General features: G+C 43.4%; 2 protein-coding genes across 6 annotated transcripts in view; both read left to right on the forward strand.

The window, feature by feature from the left end:
- The first annotated feature begins 91 nt into the window (after positions 1-91).
- Positions 92-15,145, forward strand: NFU1 (NFU1 iron-sulfur cluster scaffold). 2 transcript variants are annotated; one of them, XM_075074484.1, is made up of 9 exons: positions 104-188; positions 1,499-1,664; positions 2,324-2,430; positions 4,869-5,004; positions 7,800-7,866; positions 8,722-8,836; positions 9,952-10,015; positions 12,322-12,496; positions 13,267-15,145. In XM_075074484.1, exons 2-9 carry the CDS (start codon positions 1,546-1,548, stop codon positions 13,312-13,314), a joined length of 831 nt encoding a protein of 276 aa, XP_074930585.1. In that variant the 5' UTR covers positions 104-188; positions 1,499-1,545; the 3' UTR covers positions 13,315-15,145. The 2 variants fall into 2 exon arrangements, with proteins under 2 accessions (XP_074930584.1, XP_074930585.1); XM_075074483.1 differs by lacking the exon at positions 1,499-1,664 and having other exon boundaries at positions 92-188.
- Positions 15,146-18,817: 3,672 nt separating this feature from the next.
- Positions 18,818-23,957, forward strand: part of GFPT1 (glutamine--fructose-6-phosphate transaminase 1) — a 47,198-nt gene continuing 42,058 nt past the window's right edge. For 3 of the 4 annotated variants that reach the window (XM_075074479.1, XM_075074481.1, XM_075074480.1), the window contains exon 1: positions 18,818-18,894. In XM_075074479.1, coding sequence (XP_074930580.1) covers positions 18,888-18,894 — 7 coding nt within the window. In that variant the 5' untranslated portion in view covers positions 18,818-18,887. The remainder of the gene's footprint in view (positions 18,895-23,957) is intronic. The other variant, XM_075074482.1, reaches the window with a different exon arrangement.

Raw genomic sequence — 23,957 nt, forward strand, 5'->3', positions numbered from 1 at the left:
GGTGCTGCTCCGGCTCGGGGCTCGAGCTGCACCCCGCGCGCGCCCATCCGCCGCCGCCGCCGCCGCCAGGGGCCGCCAGCGGCCGCGGGGCGGGGCCGGAGCCGGAGGGGGCGTGGCCCGGCGGCCCTGAGGAGAGCCAAGATGGCGGCTGCGCGGTGGCTCGGCGCGGCTGCGGGGCTGGGCGGCCGGTAGGTGATGGCGGGGGTTCTCTCAGATTCTCGCTGCCTGGCCCAGAGGAGGGACCCCGGCTTTCTCCCGGAGAGATCCCCTCCTGCCCTTTCCCTGGGGGGCGGCTGTGTCGCAGCGAGCGGCAGCCGCTGCCCGGGCCGCGCCGGACTTCGCTCGCTCGTCCCCTTTCCTTCCTCGCTGCAGCAGGGCGGGCGAGGGTGAAGTTATTTCTTCCTTCTCGGTACAGACGGGCAGCCAAAGGCTGTTTCTTCCCCCCTCCCACTAGCGTCATTATAACAGCGAGGCGTTAATTCCCCCTGACACGCAGGTGCTCAGGGCCTTTCCCTGAGGGACCGTTCACCCCACTGCGCACGCAGCTGTGAGTGATGAGGGGGAATTCCCCCCGTGTGCGCTCAGGATCGTGCAGTGAGGGGTAATTCCCCCCCCACATATGCTCAGAATCATGCAATGAGGGGTAATTTCTCCCCTCACCTATGCTGGGGACCGTGCAGCAAGGGGTAATTTCCTCCCCCTGCCCCGACGTGTGCACAGGGTCATGCAGTGAGGCGCAGTTACCTCCCCCACATGGATGCTTAGGGCCAAGCAATAGGGGAAACGCTACCCCCCATGTTGCTACAGACTGTGCAATATGGGGAGGTTCGTGTGGTGATGGGCAAACCTGCCCCATGCTGTGGACCATAAAATGGATTATAATCTTTATTCCCCAAAGCTAAAGGGAGAAAGGAGAACTTTTCTCTTGGTGGACTTTTCTCAAACATCCCATTGTGGTCTATACCTGCTATTAAGACCACAAAAGTAAGCAAATAACATGATTTAGACTTTTTCTGTGTTCATGTCTCCTTCGCTTGCAGTAGGGAGGTCCATTTCATGACGTAGAGCTTTTCTCGTGTCCCCATGTTGGGGGAATCTGGGCCTCAGTGTAGGGCTTCTGTTCTGATTTATGACCCCCTGAGGGGATCAGCCTCCTGTCTTAGTAATAGGCCCTGCATGTTTAATTTATTTAGTTTACCTGCTTTCCCCCCTTTGTACCTGATGAGGAGAGAAACCAGATAATAATCCTCTATGTAGTATGTATCTATGCAATCTGTGACATGAGGTGGGTGTTGGTTACATTTTTTGATTTTCACTTTGCTCTGAAATACCTGCATGCTGTTAGCTGCACATATGGTTACGGAAATCAGATGTGCAAGCAAGTATTTACACTTCTGAAAGTCAGGCCTCTTACTCCATTGCTCCGCCTTGCTTTTTTCTTAATGTTTTTTTTCTTTTTTCCCCTCTGCTCTCCCCCCTCTTAACTTCATCTGACCAGATGACACCACCCCTGTTTTCACTGCTAGTGCAAATTACGTGGCCGGTATGGAGCAGGAAGGGCCTCTTTTTAACTGGTCTGGTTTAATTCTGGAATGGTACTTGTACTGGAATATACTGAATTTCTTCATTCCCCAAAGAGAAGAAATGGAGGTAGATGGGTTGAGGTATGGCTTTGTACACATAGCTAATACAGCTTTTATGCAAATGTTGTCCTGTATTTCTTTTTCTTAAGAGAATTGTTTGTGTAAGAGTAGCCATTGTGTTATCTTTTCAGCCTGTTGTGTATCTTCCAAGAGTCACATGGGAGAGCTATCTGTTTGACCACCTAAACCCACAGAGTATAGGAGTAAATTCTGGCCTTTATTTAGCCTCAGGTGCTTGGGGTTGGATTCATCTCAGCAGGCTGTTATCTTCTGAAAATTAGGTATTGAGTCCAAGGGAGATTTCCATGTGCTCGCTAGTGTCAGAAGGGAGAAAAAAGGCTCCCTTAGTGTGATTTATCCTCTTCTGTTGTAGGTGAGTAAGGTGATTTGCCTGTCATTAGTGACTGTGAAGGAGTCTAGATTAATTTTTAGGTGGCGAAAATTGGAGAGTTACATTTATTTTGTTACGAAATGAGGGAGGGGGACCACTGAAAAGGGGAAAAAGTAAGTGATGTTTTGTGATCTATCCTGTGAGCTTGGTACACTACCCAAGAGGTTTAAGGTAGGTGACCATCTTGCTGAGTTGTGGGGCTGCTAGAAGCATGTGAAATACTCTGTCTTGGGGGAGCGAAGTGCAAACATGTTCTTTGGAAATTGTTAGTAAAATTATTTTTCTCTAGGTTCTGTCGTACAATGTTAAAAGATCATAATTTGACAACTCAACAGTCCTTCCACCAACTTGTGCAAAAGAAACCATTTTTTCCATCTGTGGTGTGGCATAATGCAGGTAAATACTAGTTAAAAATGAACAGATGAATGTATTTCTAGTTTTTATGTCTTGTGGTAATAATGAAAGCCTACTTTTCTCTCTGAAATCTGTGTGTGATAACATTTCCTGGGTGGTTTTTAATGAATGCTTGTGCATTTGGACACTTGCAGCTTGGGGAGAAGATGCGGATGGCTCACAATGTGCTTGATTATGCATGTTTATTCTGTGTCATTCAACTGCCAAGACTTACAAGGGGCTTTGTTGATGCAAAATATTATTTGGGCTTTGCCGCATTCCTTAATTTCTGTTTTAGTGTAAATGTATGCCTTGTGAAAGACTTCATGTTGCCTTCTGTCCTTCAGCTGCTGAGCTCTACCAGATAAAATTGCTGGCTGTCCAGAGAGGACCTAGTAAGGATGAAGGCAAAGTTGTTCATTTGTAGAGCTGCAATATTTTCTTTTTTTAATTTTCCCCCTCTTGAACGTGCAGCCATGTATGGTGCATGGCCATTTTTTCTATTTCAGTTCTAATCAACAGGTTGACTCTGACAAGTAGACTTAGTATTTTACCTGCTTCTGCAGATGTCCTACTAAAATTGGCCTCTATTTGTATCTTTCTCTTGCCTTAAGCAGATGGCAGAACATAATAATAAGCAGGTACACACAGCATTCCACAGAGGGCTGAAAGAAATTATATAGATGTTTGATATAAATACAGCCAGTTACAAACTACTGAATAATAAATTCCAAGTGGGTCATTCACAGCTGTGCAAAGAACTCTCCCAGTTGATTAGTGACTGAAAAACCCGGTCTCAGGAAGGCAGATCTTCAGCTGCAGAAGACACTTTAAATACAGTGGCCACCCACGTGGACACCTTTTCTGTGAGCTGATACAGCCATTTATGTTTTAGTCTGTTAGAGATGCTAGATGAGCAATGTACGATAGCTGTTAGTGACCCATTGCTTTCAAAACATGGGTAGAGTGTGCCCCATTTATCCCATCTAAATCCTGTTGTTGGTTAGTTGTTAACTACATTGTTACGCTGGATGTGATTTTTGGGTGCCAGCTGGATCTGGAAGATGAGTTCTTCCACCCCCATGAATAACGCTGACTAGTTCCTTGCTCTATCAGGATTATTCTTTTCATGTTAAAACTAACTAATTCTGTTTTTCTCCTTTTAAGAAAAAAAAAAAAGTAGTCTGTGTGTACTCTGCCTTTGTGTATGTTCAAGTCAAAAGGGTTGTTTCCATGACAAACACATGCACTAACAATTTGGTAATTTATAAACAACATGATTTGTCATCTAATACTAGGGAGTCATGGGCAAAATGGCAGTTTACAAAAATGTCAGCTCCTTTTTCTGGTTTAAATCCCTCTATTGCATATTTATTGAAGTCATGTGAGCTTGTTTCTCAAGTATAATTTCATTTATAAATATCAGCTCCTAGAGATTTTTGTTTTTAAAATGCATCTTTTCTTTCATGAATGTTTATATATCATTGTGTTATTTGATGTGCAGGGAGGGTTTGAAGAACTAAGAAGAGAATTGGAACAGGGGAAACCGTCCCTAACTGGTGCCCAGCCTCAATGGGGCGTGAGGCATATGCTGCAGGGACGCATCTACAGGAAAATATACTACTAACTGTACACTGCTGAATGTAAAGTATTATATTTTAGTCAAGATCAGGGGTTTTTTATGCTCTTCTAGTGAAAGAAAGGCCCACACCACAAAAGGAACTTCAGTAAAAAATTCTTTTAACCGTCTTTACCAGTGAACTGTAATTAATTTTATTTTGAGTTGTTTGGTCAGTTTGATTTCTGGAGGATGAGTGATAGCTTACAGTAATCTTCCACTCTGTGGAAGATATTATAAGCAGGCTGTGGTTCACTGTAACTGTCGTTAGGCTTGCTTTGCTTTTTTCATGGTGCTGAAAAATGAATTAAAACCCAAAGCCCATAAATCATGTGTATCTTGAGGAGAGGGTTGGTAAAACTGAGTATGCTTTGAACAGGAAGTGATAACGGAGACTTCACAGCACTTGAGGATCATAAAATTAAAAAAAACCTAAAGAGAACAGAGAAATGAAGGTTGCATCTCTTCGGCTTCAGTAGAAAGCAAGGATGGTACTGGCCTCGCGCAGTTTGATGCTGTTGCAGTGGGATGCTTTTCAGTAAATAAAAGTTAGCAAAAGAAGCAAAGACAAGGTTGCATTTACCACCTTGTAACATGATAACATGTGTTTATCAATCTTCGTGTCGGTCTGGATGCTTTCACGGAGCCCACTATGTTGTGTTTTTAAAGCAGCATTGCAGCATAGGCTGCTGTTTGCTGTAGCACTGCCATCACCCTGGTCTTGGCTTGCTAAGTAATCAGGATCCTTGACTTTCATTTAAGCTACTTAGGTTTGATTACATTAGTGGTTTTTTGTTTTTTGTTTTTTGTTTTAAATTTCCAGTAAGAAGCATGTTTATTCAAACTCAGGACACACCAAATCCAAATAGTTTGAAGTTTATTCCAGGGAAGGAAGTGCTGGAGTCGAGGACTATGGAGTTTTCCACACCAGCTGCAGCATTTTGCTCACCTTTAGCAAGGTATTATTAAACACATCATGATTTGTTTGGGGGACCAGTATGGGCTGTGTGTCTGCAACTGATGTTATTAAGCACAGCTTCTGATCATTCTGCTCCTCCGTTTACTCAGGAGCAGCTTGGCTGGATTTAAGTTTTTAATGCCGCTTTGCTTGTGTGTAAAATTAAAGCTGGGAAGATTGTCGTTGCTAAAGCAGTCTGTGTGTCTGTACTCCCCATGGCTGTGTCGTAGCAGAATGCATTGTGGTCTAGTTTATGCAACTGGATTGAGTAGTATTATAAACCAATATCCTTGAACACTTGCTCTATCACCGGTGAGACCTCTGGCCCTGATTTTGCAAAGTCTTTCCCATCAGAAGAGTCCTAATTCGAGTGGTTAGTTGGAAATCATGCAACTTTCCAGAACTGGGAAATAGACAGCATAGGGAAGTAAATAGTCCCCAAATACTACAAGTTGAAGGTAGTAGATTGCTTGTTTTGGCAGATGTTGGTGCTAAACTGGACTTCAAAGCCAATGGATTTTTCCTTCACAAAAGGTTTATGTTTTGGTCACAGAAAAGCTGGTTTTGGCCCACTCTTTCAGGATGGATCTATAACAGATCTTGGGACTTGCAGCTTTCAGTACCAAAATGCATAATCTGGAGTAAGAGTTGCTGAGCAGATAATAGATTCATATAGTCTTGGCATAGAAGGGGTTTGGGGCACCATTACAAGCCTCTCTGGGAATTTTGGAGGCATCCATTTTTGCATGTTTGTCATTGATTTTACATTAGCCTCTGAAACAAAACGTAACTGTTCTGTGGGTAGAAGGGCTTCAGTTTGAGGGTGAGATCCAGAAATGCTGCAATAGCTTACCTCCAGAGATCCCAGTTTAAGTCACCTTTGTGTATGTTGGAAGAATTATATGCAGAAGTAGAAGCTGTTTCATGCGACAGTCTCTCCAGGAACCAGAGGGTTATCAAACATGCAGCTCTGACGTTTCCAAAGGTCTCTTGCAGGGTTGTTTGAGAGCAAACAGGATCTTTAAAAGCAAAGCTCTGTGACTTAAGTAATAAATATACCATGAAAGGTTTTTGAGGACGTCAAAGCATGTTAGTGGAATGCTGAAGCTGTCGTCAACCTGATGAAAGTGCATCAGGTTGCAGGTTGCAATTGACTGTCAGAAAGTGGCTTTTTGTTGTCGTATATCTGCAAATAGATGTTTTCACCAGAGATGATGTACGTGCTAGAATGTGTACCATGACAAGACAGCTTGATTGTGCAGGTTAATGGAAAAAAAAGATCTACTAGATATTGTTAAACGCCAGATTATGGTTTTTATAAATGGAATATTAATGTATTGTAAGAGGGAATAGAAGTAATAAAAGCTTCCTGAAGGGGCAAGAATTATTTAATTGATCTAGGATGGTTTTGTGCACTTGCACACTTGCATAATTTCATTGTTTAAATAACTTCAAAATCCAGTTGGTTCAGTGATGTGAAAACCCAGTACGTGTATAACTCATGGAAATTCTTTCTCATGGGTATTGTGAAATCTTGCCTGCCATTTTTCATCACACATACCTTTGTGATCAGGTTTCCAATTCCTTCATTCATTGCGGTTTTGGTGTTTTTCTTTTTTGTCAGGAGAATGTTTTCTTTTTTTTTCCCCCTAATTACAAAAACACTCCTACAGCTTTACGCTGTATTTAACTCAGGGTGCGTCCTACTTTTAAAAACTTTTTACAGTTGTTTTTTTGGTGTTTTGTGGGCTTTTTTTTCCCTTTTACTCTTCAGGAGTAGCATCGTTCATTTATTCTGTAGATTAATTTGTTGGGTTTTATTTAACTGTTTATGGAAATTGGTCTTTACATTCTCATTCTGCATTTTATACTTAAAATATTGTCAAAAATGTGCTCTTCCCTATCATCCAAGCTCCTGTGTTGCTTTGCATGTGTGCTAATTTACCACCTGGTTGTTGGGTTCTGTATGGGGCCATCTGAAGCAATTTAGTATGAGCCTTTAGCTTTTACTTAATCTTCGTATTTTTCACGTACTGTACAAATGGCTAAAAATATTGAAGATTGCTCACAAAGGGAGCTGGTGTGTTAAAGCCCATGGACTGCTTGGCACTAATCCTCTTATTTAATGGCAACAGAATTGAAGGCAGTTTTTACTGAGCTCGGATACTTCAAGCTACTTGCTTTAATCTCAGGAACATTCCTTGCATTTCCACTAGTCCTACCTGAAACAACAGGTACATCCTGGTTTGGATGCTACACAGAATCGTATCGGTTGGAAAAGACTTTTAAGATCATCAAGCCCAACCGTACACCTAATGCTGCCAGTTCACGGCTAAACCACGTCCCGAGCGCCACATCCAAATGTCTGAATACCCCCAGGGATGGTGACTCAACCGCTTCCCTGGGCAGCCTCTTCCAATCCCTGACGACCGTTTCAGTGAAGTGATATTTCCTAATCTCCAGTCTAAATCAAATGCTGATCAAATATGTTTTCATATATAGAATATAATTCTGCCTCCAAAGAAGAACTGCAGAGAGAGTAACTCTTTCACACATCTTGTGGAAAAGTCCCATAAGATGTGTTCAGTTTTACTGCGTACACTGCTTTGTAGCAGGATATCCTGGCTCTTACTAAGCTGTAGGTGAAGCAACTGTGAGTTTCTCGTACCTGTTCTGGGTTTAGTGCTTATTTTTGTCTAGAAATATAGTCTAAAACTTCTTTTTCTGTGACAGCTTAAATCTTTAGGAGTTTGCCTGAAATGTGTGTGTATTTTTGGTTTTTTGTTTTCTTAACAGACAGTTATTCAAAATTGAAGGAGTTAAAAGTGTTTTCTTTGGACCAGACTTCATCACAATCACCAAGGTAAGCAGAACAGAGATTCAAATGTACTGAAAGATGACCTGAGATTCAGCTATCTAATAGATGGCCATCAAGGAGATCCAGTCAGACTTGTGGACATGCACAGTGGAAGTAACAGAGTTGACGGACACAAGTAGCATGCGGGAATTGTCTTAGTATAAAAGAAAAAAAAAATCACAGTGTGTGGGTAAGCACTGGAATAGGTTGCCCAGAGAAATTGTAGATTCACTGATCTTGGAAGCGGTCAGCGTTGGACTGGACGCGGCCTTGTGCAACATGGTCAGCTTGGAAGTTGGCTCTGCTCCGAACAGGAACCGGGACTAGATGACCTGCAGAGAATGCTTCCGAACGAGATGGTTTTATGACTGGGATGGAGTGCGTTGCAGGCAGTGGTGGTGTGTTCGCCCGAGGTGTGGAGTGCATGTCAGCAGAGATAAGGTGTTGCGTAATAACCGCGCGGTTATGCTCTTACTCTGCAAAGAGCACGGGGCAGTTCAGTGAATGATGATTTGGCTCAGATTTACATGGAACCAAACAAGCTTGAGTCTCTGAAACAGTTTGGTGAAAATATGTGTCAAATAGCGTATTTAGGAGAGTTTCTTTCTCGCCTCTTTTTTAGCTAATATTTTAATAGCACTTGGCTTGCACCAAGGAAACCTCTCTGTTAACTATTATAAATTGAGTCTTACTGAACTTTTGGTAAAGCTGAACTTGACAAAACCATGAAATCAAATCCATGCATCAAACATGAGAGCCCATTATGATATTTTTACTGTAAGAAGAATTAGTATTACTATTAAGATGCAGATACTCTGGGTTTATTCTTTTTTTTTTTTTTTTAATTCCCAATTCTCATAGGAGAGTGAAGACCTGGACTGGAACTTACTGAAACCAGATATTTATGCAACTATAATGGATTTCTTTGCCTCCGGCTTACCTGTAGTTACTGACGAGGCACCTCGGACCGATACAGGTAAATTGAGCTCTTCAGGAGGAGGCCAGTATCTGCCTTAGAAAAGCATGTAAGAGAATTTAAAGTGAAAACTGCTGAAATTAACACAGGAGAGAATTTGCAGAACATGCATGTTCTAGCAGAAGCAGTGCTGCAGCGTCTAAGGGAGTTGCTTACCCATGAATGGGAAGCCTGGTTCTCATCTGCTGCAGTGTGAGGAGTATGTCTGCACAGGAGCTGTGCTGAACGATGTGTGTTAGCAGTATGGACCACGCTCTGTTATACTTTCTGTGTGTGTGCAATATTGCTGCACATACTGAGGCCATGTTTAGAAAGCTATTGAGTGCTGCTGCATTTCCTTTTTGAATGGGCACCCGCAAAGGGTTTAATTTCCCTCCTCAAATCAAAAAAGAGTGCCCAGGCTTAATGTCTGTGTGGTAGTGGTAGGTTATGGTCTTAAATGAACAAGAAAGAGAAGTCTTTTCCAAACTGTAATAGAAACTGAGACCAACTTAGAGTTTAACTCAAGGGCAGTATTTTGCCTTTCATTTTCTCATTTGCAACTTACCAACTTAAGCAATTTTCCCAGTGTTTTGAGGAAGATTATGACTATTGAATTCCTCTCTGCTTTGTTATGTCTGGATTTAATTTCAATATTAACATAGACTTTATTTTATTTGAAGAAGTTGTCTTCAAAAATGCTTTTGCAAGACTAACACTGAGTGTAAAATTGCATTCAGAGCTGCTAAACCCAGACACGTTAATAATTTTCCTCCTGCTGAATTTTTTAGGTTGCTAAAACTTTCCTTCTGAGGACCCTGCCTTAACCCATGCATCCTTATTGAATCTTAGTTATTGCTACCTTTAAAAGGTGGCACTGCTATTGTCTGTTAAGGCCTTTGCCTGCTGAGAACAACTCTGAACTGATACTGTATTTTCTTGGCAAAAGCCTGGGAGGTAAATGAGGATAATGCAGAAAAAAATGCTTACCCTGAATTAAGACTTCTGCCTTTTGCTTTCAGTTAGCTCAGCAATGTTTTTTATGCTATTTCATTCTGCCATTATGGATATACACTGTTAGCAATCAGATCAGAATTCTCTCCAAGTTCTGATTTGCACATTTTTCTTTTCCCAAGCTGCGTCAGAAGATGATGATGAAGTTGTACTAATGATTAAAGAACTGCTGGATACAAGAATAAGGTAAACCAGGAGCATTACTGCTAGATGGAGCAAGTTAGTCTTGGGGCTTCGATTTATTTAGGGAACAGTGTGTTTTTCTTTGGCTATGTGTGATTTCATGTTTCAATATTGAGTATGGGGGTTTAAAGTGCAAATCTGGCCAGAGTCGAGAATGCTGGTTCCCCTAACTGAAAACTTTCTATCTAGTTTTCCTGTTTACGCAAACTATGTGCTGAACAGAGGCCTTATCACAGAGTGATTTGTTGTTGTTGTTGTTTTAGAACAGCATGTAGTCTTACCTCCACAGTGATTTCAACAGGTCCATCGGGTTTGACCTGGCCATTTTTAAATAGTGAAAACAGCACAATCTTTGCTCTTAATAGTACCTTTTTTTCCCTCTGTTGTGTTCATCTCTGTCTTAATTATACTTGCCCTTCCCTTCCAAGTATTCCAATGAAGTTTATACTCTTGTATCATACTCTAAAGGAAAATTTAATACTGGATTTCGCTCACTGTCTGGGCTTTAGTGGATTTTGTCCTTGCATCCTGTTGCCGTTCTGCTGGTATTTTAACACAGCTTGAGTTTAGAAACTGGTGGTAACTAATGAAGTCTCAAGAGTCGCTATGGATCATGCTGTTTACCTGCAGTATTTTTATGCTCATTAATTGCCTTCCAAAGTGAACTGAAAGGAATAAGCAACTCAACATTTTAGATGCAGGGGAAAATGTCTGATGTGTTTCTGAGGCTGTGATATCTGATGGCGACACCTTCCCCAGCTCACAAATTACAGCAACCAGAAACTTGCATGTGGGCCGAAATAACAGAATTCAGTTTTATTTTTCTAGAAGTTGTGACGAACTTGGGCTTTTTATTTCATTTTTTAGGTGCTGCATTTCAAAAGTGGTATTTTAAAATACCATTTTGGTTATCTCACAGCTGACACATGGTACTGATTAATTTTCCTGAAAGGAAAGGAGAGAAGCAGAAATAAGCTGGAACATTTTTCCCAAGCATATGTACTAATGTTGAAACATGTAACCCAAGTATACTGTTGTATAAAGCCATGATAGACAGGAACGTTCAGGAGGCCCTGCTCTCGTTGGGTATGTGGTCATTTAAGCTCCCTATGGTACATTAGTCCTTCATTTCCTAGTGTCCTTCTGTAGTGGTCTCAGAATTTCTGCCCAAATTTCTGCTTTCCCCCACCTTTTTCATCCTTTCATTTCCTTCTCCCATACCCCTTGGCAGACCAGGAAGCTGCTGATGAGGATATTAGCAGTAGTGTACCTTACTTTGTTTTATAGCAGGATAGTTTACAGAAGCTATATATAAACCAGTGGTACATACAGAGTATTTATTGTTCAGTCAGTAAAAAAATATGTGCAAAGAACTTGTCAGAAGGGGCAGAATTGAGGGAATGTAGATCTGAAAGGTCCTGTAGTGTGTTGAAAAGTTAATTTCAACTAAGAAAAATGGAATTTTTAGTCTTGTTCTTTGGCTTTCTGGAATGGAGATAATTCGCTATGGTGAGTTGTTAATAAACGTGTCAGATTCATTGATTATTCTCTTAGGAGTGTAGCTCTCAAAAGAGTTATTTTGGAAATCAGTATAAAGAGCTTCTGTTAGAGTAACTCGATGGTTTTAGCTTGGTCTGGAAAAATGTTGCTATGGGGATATGGTTACAATGCTGGGCATTTGTGATTGCAAAAGGAGACCAGGCTGCAGAAATGCTAATAGTACTGGGGTATGATCTTATCAGATGCTGGTTTCTTCACCCGTTAGCAGGATTAAGCTTTTATGTCATCGGAGCTTCTTTTCTGTCCTGTGTAAACTATGATGAACTGCATATTTATTTATGGCAGCACTTAAGGACTTCTTGTCCCTGTCCCTAGTCAGGTAACAGATGCCCATGCGTCGTGTGGTAGGACACACCCCTATTAATTTGGCAGATAACCAAGGCAATCATCGTTACATGTGGAGAGGGCCTCAAGGCACACCAGTATGTCTTTGCAGGCTGAATCAAGCTCTACTCTAAGGTGCTTACCCTTGCCTCTAGAACGTCAAATGATTCCTTTGGTTGCGGCTGCATTCACTGCAAATACGTTTTGCATAATGTCCTACAGAAAAACAGTAGCCATCAATGTGAGAGAGTCCAGCGAAGTATGAGTTGTTGGAAAATTGAATCAGGTGGTTGTAGAGAGAGTGGGCTTTAGTCACTATAGACAAAAAGAACTGTCAAGATATTAAATTGAGCTTTACTAAAGATTTTTGGAAGGAAACGTGTTTCAGCTATGCTTGCTTTAAATTGAGTATCATATTCCATCAGGCCGACAGTGCAAGAAGATGGTGGTGATGTTATTTATAAAGGCTTTGAGGATGGGATTGTGCAGCTGAAGTTGCAGGGTTCATGCACCAGCTGTCCCAGTTCCATCATCACCCTGAAGAATGGGATACAGAACATGCTCCAATTCTACATCCCTGAAGTAGAAGGCGTGGAACAGGTGGGTTGATGAGAGATAATGGCTGTTTTAAATGGCAAAGGTAGTCTTTGTCCCTTTCCAGCATGGACAGGTTGGAAGTTTAAGCAAAAGTACAGGGATACATGGATGCAATTTTTCCAAGTCAGAAGCTGTATTTTAGCAAGAGATCCAGAACTGTGCGAAGTCCTGTACCACCCTGTGCAGCAGAACATGCTTGGGACTGCCTGGCTGGTAAAGCGGCTTTGCAGAAAAGGACCTGGGGTCCAGGTGGATGCCAAGCTGAAGTTGAGCCAGCAATGGGCCTTTATGGCAAAGGTGACTGACGACATCCCCGGCTGTATTAAGGGGAGTGTTGCCAGCTGGCGGAGGGAGGTGTTTCCTCGTTGGACTCTGTCCCTCTTCTACTGAGGAATGCAGAACTGGACGCTCTGTGTTTGCCAGTGATTGTTACCTTTGTGCTTTGATGACTTTGTGTGATGGTAAGGGAAGTGCTTTTCTCCTCTAACACACAGATTCTTTTGCTTTCTCATTAAAAATATCATACACTGTAGTGATTGTTGTAGTGGGTAATAACTTGAACAGCTCCTGTTATTTCAGCCACGTTTCCTCCTGGCATTTTTGATGGCACGTTTTTCTTACCTTCTTCACGTTACCATTGTCATTCAGCAGTGTAGAATAACTGCTGTTCTGCTTGGGTCCAGCAAGGATTTAATGTAATAAATTCTCTATGCACTCCTACAGGACTGAGGCTTTAAACTGATTACCTAAGCTGCTTCTGGATTTGATTTCAGGTTGTTGACGACGATGATGACGTGGAGAAGGAAGCAAATTCTACTTGAGCTACCATCAACTATGGTCAAATAAATATTTACCTCCTGATGTATGTAAACCATCTTTGTGCTGAGGAACAGCCAAATATGCCTTTCTTTTCAGAAAAACAGTTGCACTTATATCTCTGAAAATGTGTCATCAGTTTAAGGAGTTTATCCACTAATTTATTAAATGCCCTGCATTCAAAAAAGAATCCTTTTGCTCTGCTTTGTACTATATCTTAAGAAAGAAATTGGTGGGCTTTAAAAATGGTGATGTGTCTCTGTTGTTCTTACATACAAGAAATTCAGGACTGAAAAAAAGGGAAGGCAGAAGTAAAGTTTCTTGACTGTTTTTTGTGCAATAGAAATATGCAATGTTTATTCCCCCAGACCTCCTTTGGGGGGCTTGCAGGACTATCTGCCCTTGCTGTATAATTGGGAAATTCAGGAATGTTGATTTTTATCAAGCCTTGTTAAAAAACTTTTGATTTGTGTCAGGTTTTTATGTGAAAAATAATGCATAACTTCAACTGTTCATTTTAGAGGGTGTAACGTTGCCATTGCTTGTGGAAAGTTACTTACCTGCTTACTACCGCTGTGTGAACAATAGCAACAGAAACAAAAAATGTGAGTTGTTTGTTGTAAAAATCATATCTGTTAAAATAAAGGTTGGAATAAGATGATCCTTATCAGCTTTAGTAAGTGGAGAGACTAATTAGCTTATTTAGAAGTAAAATTGTTCAGCCACCATTAGTGGTCTGTTTAAACTTGCAAAAGACGATTTCTCAACATAATACTCCAACATCAAGATGAATGTGCAGTGCTTAAGGGCACAAATTACATTTGTAGGATAGCAAAGAAAATTAATGTGTTTACCTATGCCACATCCTGTTTGCTCCTTCTGCGGTGCCAGAGAGTGCAGCCTATGTGTAACTTGGCCGCCCTGGCTGAGTGAGGGAAGACGTGGCAGAGCAGAACAGGTTCCAGTTTTGGAGACTATGGGAGGAGAATTATTTATTGTTCTGAAATTGAAATATGTAAATCGGGCTTTGCAAGTACTTCTGTTTACGTGAGCATGTAGGACTTAATTTTCTCCTGGTGCCTAGCTTTAGCAGGTGGCTTTGCTAATGGAAGTACTATTTCTTCTTTGTGCTGCCACAGTCGAGCTGAGTTTGTGGTAATTATTTGGCTTATGGTTATAGTAGTATTCCCTGCATGCAAGGATTTGACAGCCTCTGGCATGTTTCCCTCTGTCCTGGTTTTGGCTGGGATAGAGTTAATTTTCCTCCTAGTAGCTGGTATGGTGCTGTGTTTTGGATTTAGGATGGGAATAATGTTGATAACACGCTGATGTTTTAGGTGTTGCTAAGTAGTGCTTACACCAGTCAAGGATTTTCCAGCTCCCCATGCCCTGCCAGGTGCACCAGAAGCTGGGAGGGGGCACAGCTGGGAGACTGACCCCAACTGCCCAAAGGGATATTCCATGCCATCGGTCAGCAGGTGGTGAGCAGTTGCATTATGCATCGCTTGTTTTATATGTCTTAGTATTATTATTATTTTCTCTTCCTTCACTGTCCTATTAAACTGTCTTTATCTCAACCGATGGGTTTTACCGCCCCCACCCCGATTCTCTCCCCGATCCAGGGTGAGCAAGTGGCTGTGTGGTGCTTCGTTGCAGACTGTCGTGGAGTTAAACCATGACACCTTATTTCACTCCTTGCCCGTGTAATTCCACTGAGTTCCTTAAACGCGATCAATTAAATCAGTGGAGAATTTTATATAGCATGCAGATCAGCACATGGTAGCTGTAAACTTCATATTACTTGTTAGAAATTTGAAAATAAATATTTTAGGAAAATATTTCTTTAGCTTTCATGGAGAGTAATAACCTACAGTCATTTAAATTACTCACTCAGGATGTGGAAATGGGTTTGAAATTACCATGTTTTCTTTACCCTGTTATGAAGTGTGCAGTGCCTGATCTTACAAGTACATCGATGGCAAAATTCCCCTTGAGGTAGGCTCAGATTATCCAAAAGAGAGCTTGTGCATACATTATCGCCATGTTTTTCTTTGTCAGCAAACCACAGAATGGCGAGTTGTATTTCTGGTTTCTCACAAATAGAGCTTTTTAGGCGTAATTTGTCAATTTAATGCACTATATAAGGCAAAACTTAAACAGCAAAGTAGCTGGTTTGTGTGTTAAATAAAATGTATCTCTTAAAGATGTGGTCTTTATTCTCCAATTGAGCAGTACTAATCTCTTCCAGGTACAGTAAGGATCCAGTTCTGCCACTGTCTTTGAATTTCCAGTCTTGTTTTTAATGGGGTTTCCATTTGTACAAATAGGACCAAATTAAGCCTGTGTGCGCTGAGGCTGAAGATTTAAGCATCTTGTGATCTTGAGACTGAAGAGATTCCATGCCCAGCATGGATCCTGCGTGTCCTCAAGTTCCTCAAGCTCTGTCGTGGAGAGAGAAGCACATAACGTTCGCATCCCATCCTCTTATCTGTTCTTTCCCGCTACAAAGTAAGCTCTGTAAGGCAGTGGTTGTACATCTACAGCATAAAGCCGTGGGGGGACTCTCCAACTCTGGATAAACGAGAGCAGAGGGAGGGGGCCAAGTGCCCATTCTCACTTGGGGAACAAAACAAAACCCAACTGTTTTTGCAGCATTAACAATAACCGAAAACTAATACTGTGACAGCCCAGCGTGGTAAAATAGTCATCCCCAATCATTAGGAGTTTCTGTGTGAACCTTCCAGCTCTGTCTGGAACAGCTTAGCTCATGGAAAGAATCTCTGTTAGTGAGAGATGTCCCCTCTCCTCCACTCGCCCAGAAAACCTTTCACATTTCCGGACACTGAGGCAAACCAGGGAATATAGCAATGGGCACGTTTAGCTTAGGAGTTAATGAGGCAGCCAGCGCGCTCTGTGGCGCTGTGCTGTGTAAAGTGATGTTCTGGCTGTTGGTTTTTTCTTTTTTTTTTTTTTTTAAAAGAAGGCTTTTCAGTCGGGGGGCTGGGATGCTGTGCTGTACCGTAACGCCCAGGTCAGCGAGGTTTTTTGACTGTAAAGTTTTTCTATAAATTGCAGTTAGCCATTACATTAAAAATAGTAATGACTGCTTGAAATTATTCTGGTATTTTTTAAAGAAAAAGGTACTTTGGTATTTTGGCTGTGCCGTAGGTAAGTGCAAAATTACAGTCTGCCATTCAGCCATTTTTGTTTTCCCCCATTTCAGATAGAGAACACACGCAAAATCCCTTCGTGTTTCCTAAGCGCTGATCTAGCACTCTCTTTCACAGGAAAAGTTGATTACAGCTCTCTAAACTCTTGTCATCTTGAAACCATTCACAGGTGGAGATGTGCTTTTTGTCAGGATGTGACTCATTCCATGCTTCTAGGAGAAATTAGCCTGTTTGTCTATAAGGCGCTCTTCTGATAACACTGTAGTGCTCGCTGTGAAGCATTCGACAGCCACAGCCTTCGCTAACGGCGTTTTTGGAGCAGGTACTTTCAGCACAGTAGCAGGAGGAAATAGCTCGCGTTACGTGATGTTAATATCCAAAATGTGTTATAGGAGGGATCACAAAACATACTCTTTTCCAGGAGGTGAGCTTGCAATCTACCTGAAATTCAGGACTTTTGCCAAAACTTCTATTTCAAGTGAAGTATGTTGAGCTGAGAGGAGAAGAGAGCAGGTATTTTTTCCGCAACCATGACCCCTTTTGTTAATTTTAAGACTCTCATATTGAGGGAGAGTTTGGGAAGCTGTTTTCATGTTTCTCCGTTTGGTAGCAAGTTGCACATCCATGTCCCCATGAACTACATACGGTAGTAAAACCATGTGCTGTATGTACAGCAAACCTCAGAATGAAGTAACAAGTTCCATCGGGCATAAATATTGGCTTTTTGGGGGTGTGTATGTGGAATGAAATAGACACTTCAAGACTGAACACATGGAGCTAAATTTCTCTATGTGTAAAATTCTGAGGAATTTGCACCAGATTAGTACGTACGATGGATGAGTTAGCCTCAGTCTGAGGGATTCATTTTTATAACGTTGAGTATGGTATAGGTTTAAGTCGTAAAGTTGGGTATTTGCTGTGCTGCTGAGATGAACTATGGATTTTGGGAGTGTTTGTAAGGCCTGTCCAGGCTTCTTCAGGTCTGGGGCATCCCTCATCATAAGTAGGGTCATACATCGTCTTCAGACAATGCTACAGATTATTTTAGGTTCGTAGCGAGTACCTTAAGAAACTCTCCGCGTGGTAAGAAGTCGTGAACTGGGAGCTACTGCAGGGCAGCAAAGAAACCCGCAATCTAGAAATAAACCAGCAGATGAATCCGGTGTGCCTAGTAGATCGGTAACAGGGTTTGGACGGTGGCCAAAGCTGAGGAGAGCAATATTTCTGTGCCAGTGTGTATCGTGTACATTTCTGGTGATCACCTTCCTGATTGGCCCTGTAACGATGGGTTAGTCGTTCCCTTCTCATCTGGGAAAGCAACTTCCGCTGCCACAAGGCATTCGGCTTCCTCATTGAAGATGTAGAATTGGGGAAAAAAATACCAGCATTTGAAGCCGGCCCTCCTCTGCCCTCACCACTGACAAAGGGGAAGTAAAGCGCTTGGCAGCTTGATTCCAGATCGCTGCTCTACATAAGCCAGTGCTAGAACTGGGACTAACTGCCTTGGGTTATTCCTGGGGTGCCTTTGCTGCTGAACAACAGCAGAGAGGCAGCTGCAAACTTTCCATGTTTCTGAGACTGGGGACCTTCCTGCTGCTGGGTCCTTCTAGCAGCAAGTTCAAAATGTCCCTGTCCCGTTTTCTTTTAGGTGTACTAGCATTTTAGGTTGTTTTCTGGGCTTTTGAAGGAAATATTTCTTTATTGCCTTTTTACTGTTCAGAAAAACACTGTTCACTTTATCTTAAGAAGGGATTGCTATCTTTTTGTAGCTTTAGGCTTTTAATACCTTTTTCAAACGGTATTTGGTGGTGGTAGTTACGTGTCAATGGCGTAACTAAGCTACCCGGCTGTATGAACGAGCGTTTTACTCCTCTGTCGGCCGTGTCCATCCCAGTTTGCTTTTGCAGCTTCATCTTAATGGTTTCTTTATCTTCTGAAGAGGTGAGCGGTTGGAGTAGAGAACGAGAAGATGGGCCACGTGGATTTGGTGGGGGGCGCATGACATGGCTTTTGGGGGATGCGCCCCGTGTCGTGGGGGTACAAAAGCTGCTTCTTCACCGCCTTGGAGCAGCCCCGCGTGCAGAGGGTCCGTGGTTCGGCCCCTTCCCCGCAGGCTGCCGGGCTTGACCGGCCGCGGCGGGCCGGGACGGCACCCTGCCGCGGGGCCGGGCTGCCCCCGCCGCCCCCCGTCCTCCCCGCCGCGGGCGCCGCCCCTCCCTCCGTCCGTCCGTCCGTCCCCCGGCGGATCCGGCTGCCACGTCCCGGAGGCGGGGCGGGCGGCGGGGCCCAATGGCGGGGCGGGCGGCGGGCCTGCGCCCTGGGCCCCCGCCGCGGGGAGGGACGGGCGGGAGGGAGGGCGGCGCGGCCCCGGCGCGCAGAGCCAGCGCGGCCGCGGACGGGGGCGCAGCATGTGCGGTAAGGGCAGGGCAGGGCGGCGCGGAGCGGGGCCGGGGGCGCTCCGGGCGGCGGGGCCGGGGCCCTGCCCTCCGCCCCGCCGGGGGAGCGGCGCCAGGCCGGCCGGTGCCGTGCCCGGAGCGTGCCGCGGCGGAACGGCCCGGCCCCCGGGGCACCCGCGGTAGTCGGGGCGGAAAAAGGGGCCGGCCGCTTCTGCGGCGCCTCGGTTACGGCGGGAAGGGGCCCCGTCTCCGTTAGCTGAAAATGTCATCCTCTCGTCTACGGTCCGCGTACGTTCCTGCGGGGGAGGCGCCTTGTAGCGTATTAATAACTTGAAAGGGCAGATCCTCCCGCAATTATATACAAATGTGGTCAGAGGGTACAAAAGGCCGGCGCCCTCGGTCTGCCTGAGACACGACGGTACTAAAAATACGCCCTTTCCTTGGTGCAGAAGCCTTGAGGGCACTTGGTGATGCTGGTGGGGTTTGGTTCAGTGGCGGGTGATGCTGAGGGTGGTCATGCTCCTCTTCTGGGGCGGGTGGGCTGGTGGGTCGTAGTCCTCAAAAGCAACGAAGCGACTTAGGAACCTGAACCCCACTGAACGTTGGTACATACGTTATAGGAAAGGGATACAGGTTTCACCGGTAGCGTTTCCAAACCTGGCTCTGGTCCTATCAGCGAACCACTCCCACTTTCAGCTGAAAAGTGTTGTCTGTTGTTATTTTTTTGGCTATTACAACTTCTGATGTGCATTCATTCAAGTTTACTCAACGTAGGTAGTGAGACAGATGGATAAATTGGTTTAAACGAGGCTTAGCATTGCCCATGGCAGGGTTACGCACCAGCTCACCCCAGCCTGGTGTATCCCGGAGGGGCTTCCCTGTGTGGAACACACCCTGAAGTGGACGGGAGCACAGGCCAGCGAGGCTTGTTCTCCAAAGTCACGTAGGTGCCTTCTGTTCCTGCTTGCCATATTAGTACACTTACTGTACCTCATCTCTCGGACACAGGAATATAATTTATCCTTTCTCTTCCTTTTTATTTCTATCACATCAGCTTCAAGTTTTTCCATGGAAATTCATGCAACAACGATCTGTTAGTTCTTTTTATTTGTCTTCCCACGTTTCCTTCTTTAGTTCCCCTCCCGCCCCCCCTGTATTTTCACGTGCAAAATGAAAATCGTGCTCTAAGCTAGACTGTGGGTTTTATACTTAAGGTGCAAGTTGCCATTTCATTCATTGTTTTTGTGAGATTGAACTGGGATACCTTTCAACCTGCCAAGTCTATGGAGCGCTACGAAGAGGCGAGCAGAAATTGCCTCGTTCGGCTTAACATTTACCGCTATGTTAATTTGTGTTAAAAGTACAAAGCGGAGCAGAGCTAAGAATAGAAGGGGTAATTATTGTTATAAATAGCTTCTGCAAGAACAGGACTGGTTTTGGTGCCTTGTACTTGCCTTATTTGAGGTCTAGCCTTTGAAACGTGCAATATTAACATTTTGCTCTTTGTCTTTTTAACTGAGATAAGCCCTGAAAATGCTGTCAGTAGTCACTTAGTTGTGTTCAAGATTTAATGGGTTTCTCCCCTTTTCCATATAAGCAAAGTTGTTCTTGGATATTGGAACACATTATGAAACAGTAAGAAAAGCATCAAGGATTATTGGGTCTGTTGTTGAGTCTTGTTCTGGGAGCCAGAGATACAGTGAAAAATGAGAAGAGGAGAGCATTAACGTAGCACATTAATACAGAAAAATAAACCTTGGAAATAAAGGAGCTTCTGAGTGCAGGACATTCGTGGCTGAAGGCAGTTAAGGTTTTGTAGGGAACAGGAGGAGAACTGTTCGGAGTCCCAGGGTACTACCACATGAACTCTTGTGACTTGCGGTTAAGCGCCGTTGGCAGAAAGGAAGGTACACAGTCTCCTCTGCTGCTGCCATTTGTGATCTGGCTGGCGAGTGCAGGGCAAAATTGACGGTGGTCTTGGCTCGCGTTAGGAAACATTAATTGCAGCAGCAGTTTGGGCTTTGTTCCGTACAGCAGCAGTAGCCTCCAGCAAAGGAACAAGGTGAACATATTGAGGTGGTTCCCACTCAGGTAGTCCTGCAAATGGCATAAATAGGCAGGACTGGCTCGTAGGTACTCTGAGTACTTACACTAACAAGTCTTAATTGTCTCTCTTAACTGACGTGACAGTAGTCCATGTCTTGGAGTAGAGGGCTCCGATTGCTCATGCTGTGGCCTCCGCAAGGTCGGAGAAGCCATGTTACATGGCAGAGGGACAGCCGTGCAGTCCTGGTTGCTTGTACACACAAACCCTCCGATAACATTTCTGTAATAGAATTGGAAGCCAGGATATGAATTGCTTTATCTTGCCACGCTGCCTGGCGGGTACAGTGTCCACAGCCAGATTTTTATCCAACTCATCTCAGATAGAAAGGTAGTTATTAAAATTATTTTTTAAAACAAAAGGTGACAGTGCTTCTGTTTTCTGGGTCCTCCCTGTGACGGCTTCAAGACTGGAATTATCTCACAGTTTTTTCGGCATACTTACTGGTAATCTGATGTCAAGGTTTACGTGTGTATGACCCTACGAAATCCTGTGATATGTGCTCATGCCGCTTGACAGGTAGAGGAAAGTAGCCTCAAAGTTCAGCTCCTTGATGCCTAGCATAGGCGACAGGTGGTCTGTGTAGATGTGATGGGGTTTTGTTAATAACAGTGCTAGTAAAAAGTAGGTTTTGTTCTTGGTACATATCGCACACTTGCAGTTTGAAGACTTAGCCAGGTACACGTGGGGTGTGCTTTGGTCTGAATGCACCAAACCAGTTGAATGGCATCTATGAAATAGTTTGGAAAACAGGTTTTTCAAGGTAGCTGGGCTCGATAGACCTTTCTGTAAATAAGTAAACCTATTGTATGCCGTGAGTGTTTTTAACAACAAAAAGGGATTTTTAGAATTTAGCTCTTGTATTACTAGTGATTACTGAAGATAAAAACGGGCTTAAGAAAGACTTGAGTTTCAGGGTCGCACGTACGTCGGTGGGGACTGCCCTCCCAGCTGCTGAAATGCCATTCCTGCACCTGATGTGTATGTCTTTCTGTGAAGCATAGAGTGGCTCTTGTCCAGATGGAGTCCATAGAATTCACACAGTGGTCGTTTACTCTAGACAGGAGAATCTTGTCCTTTTTAGCCGGAGCGGGAGGTGCTATGCACGGGTAGTAAAAGAAGCATCCAGTGGACAAACGTGATTCCGAGTGGATGTTTTTCTGCTTTGCTTTTTTTCCCAGCGCAGACTTGATGAATTGAACGTAAACTCTCCCGTATCCAGCTAACAGACCTAATAATGACAGTCTGCTTGTTTGTGACCCTGCACTCCTTGAAATCTGTGCGGAATTAGCGTTGCTTTGGTGCGCAGCAGTTTGCACAGCGTTCCACCTCACCAAACCGCCGGGCAGCGAGTAGTAGGAGCCCTCTCTGGTGGGTTTTGAGCATCAGTTCTGGGACTTAGTTCTGTGCTACAATTAGTATCCGTGGTAGAACTTGCTGTTACTGCCCAGTGTCTCCCCTGCTGTAGTTTGTAGAAAAATATTTTTATCACATTTCCCAGACTGTAACGTATGTTATATTTGTGATCTTTAGTAGCCTGCATCTGATTTGTTCACGACTTGAGGTCTAATAATCATCACCAGGCTAAAGGATTCTTTGGAGTTGCCAAGTGGGTGTACTGATAACATCATCTGTTGAAATGGTTTTAACAGGATACAGCATGGTATAAAGGAATTTGTAAATCCGACAGTAAACCTAGCCTGAAGGCTTCTCTGCTTTTGTGGGAAAAGAATTAGGAGAAGCTATTCCTGAGTAACTTCACGTATTCAAGACACTGGAGAGGATCATTTATTCTTACCTGGAAGTGGTGACTCATTTCATTTTCCTGTGAACTTACCATGAAATAAAGGAACACAAGCACCAAAAAGTCCATGGGAAAATTAAGTTCTCAGAAAAAGTAATTTAGTGACCGTCAACAATAGGAATAAAGAACGTCCATTTGGTAAAAATGCTGTTCTGTTAAAATCTGTCAGCCAGTTTACAGGGAATTCTTTATGCAGCTGTCATTAAGAAGGCCTAGGTTTTGTGCTTGAGTATTAAAAATCAGTTCGAAGAGGGTTGAGTTTCACAAGCAGCTGAATACCTGTTCTGTTGGTGGTTCCCCGGGTAAGGTTTTTAAGGCAAGCCTGCAAGAAAGGAGATGTTTTATGTTCTAAAGTATATTGTTCAAGATATTTCACTTAAGAGAAATACATGCAGGACTTCTTACTACGGTGATCTTAGTGTGATTCAAGAATTGCATGATAAGCTGACATGCTTTGAACGAGTCTTTTCAGTGCATACGTGCAAAGTCCTGTGTCAAGTTGCCAGTTGAAATGTTTTATTACGTTGTAAAGTGTAAAGCGTGACTGCTGTTATAATCCTGAAGTATATTAGTGTCAAGTCCTGAAGTGTATTAGTGTATTCCAGGCAGGGATTTTGTTTTCTGAGCCTGTCAGATATAAATTCCTGTAGTATGCTTGCTGCTGTCTTATTTTAGCTGGGAATTCACAATTATAAACAGTGCTGGACTAGAATGAAGTTCATTGGGGTGTTGGTTTTTCTTTTTGGTTTCATGTGTATTTCACCTTGAAAAATGCCAACTCAGTGCTTGTCAAGGTATCGTAATTACACATCCATTGTATATTGTGGTTTTCTGTAATACTTCCTCTTTCTGGCTTGTTCCGGAGGGCAGGTGTGGCATTATTACTGAAAAACACGTTGAATGGTGTGTGTAAGTTGAGCTGAAACTGAAACTCCTCTTTTCAGCTCTGCTAGGGACATGACATTGACGGGGGGTTGGTTTCAGGAACGTTCTGCTTGGACTTCAAGACTTCTACATTTTCAGTGCCTGGCATCGAGGCTGGCGAGGGGGATAAGCTGGTGGTGCACCAGATGGGACCCTGATGGAAATTTGCTAGATTTGCTTTGGAATTTCATCAAAACCAACGTTTCCATTGACTGTTGTGATTTAAATGGGTTGTCACTTTGACAGAAAA

Source organism: Phalacrocorax aristotelis, chromosome 24 (assembly GCF_949628215.1).
Source record: "Phalacrocorax aristotelis chromosome 24, bGulAri2.1, whole genome shotgun sequence".
NCBI lineage: Eukaryota > Metazoa > Chordata > Aves > Suliformes > Phalacrocoracidae > Phalacrocorax > Phalacrocorax aristotelis.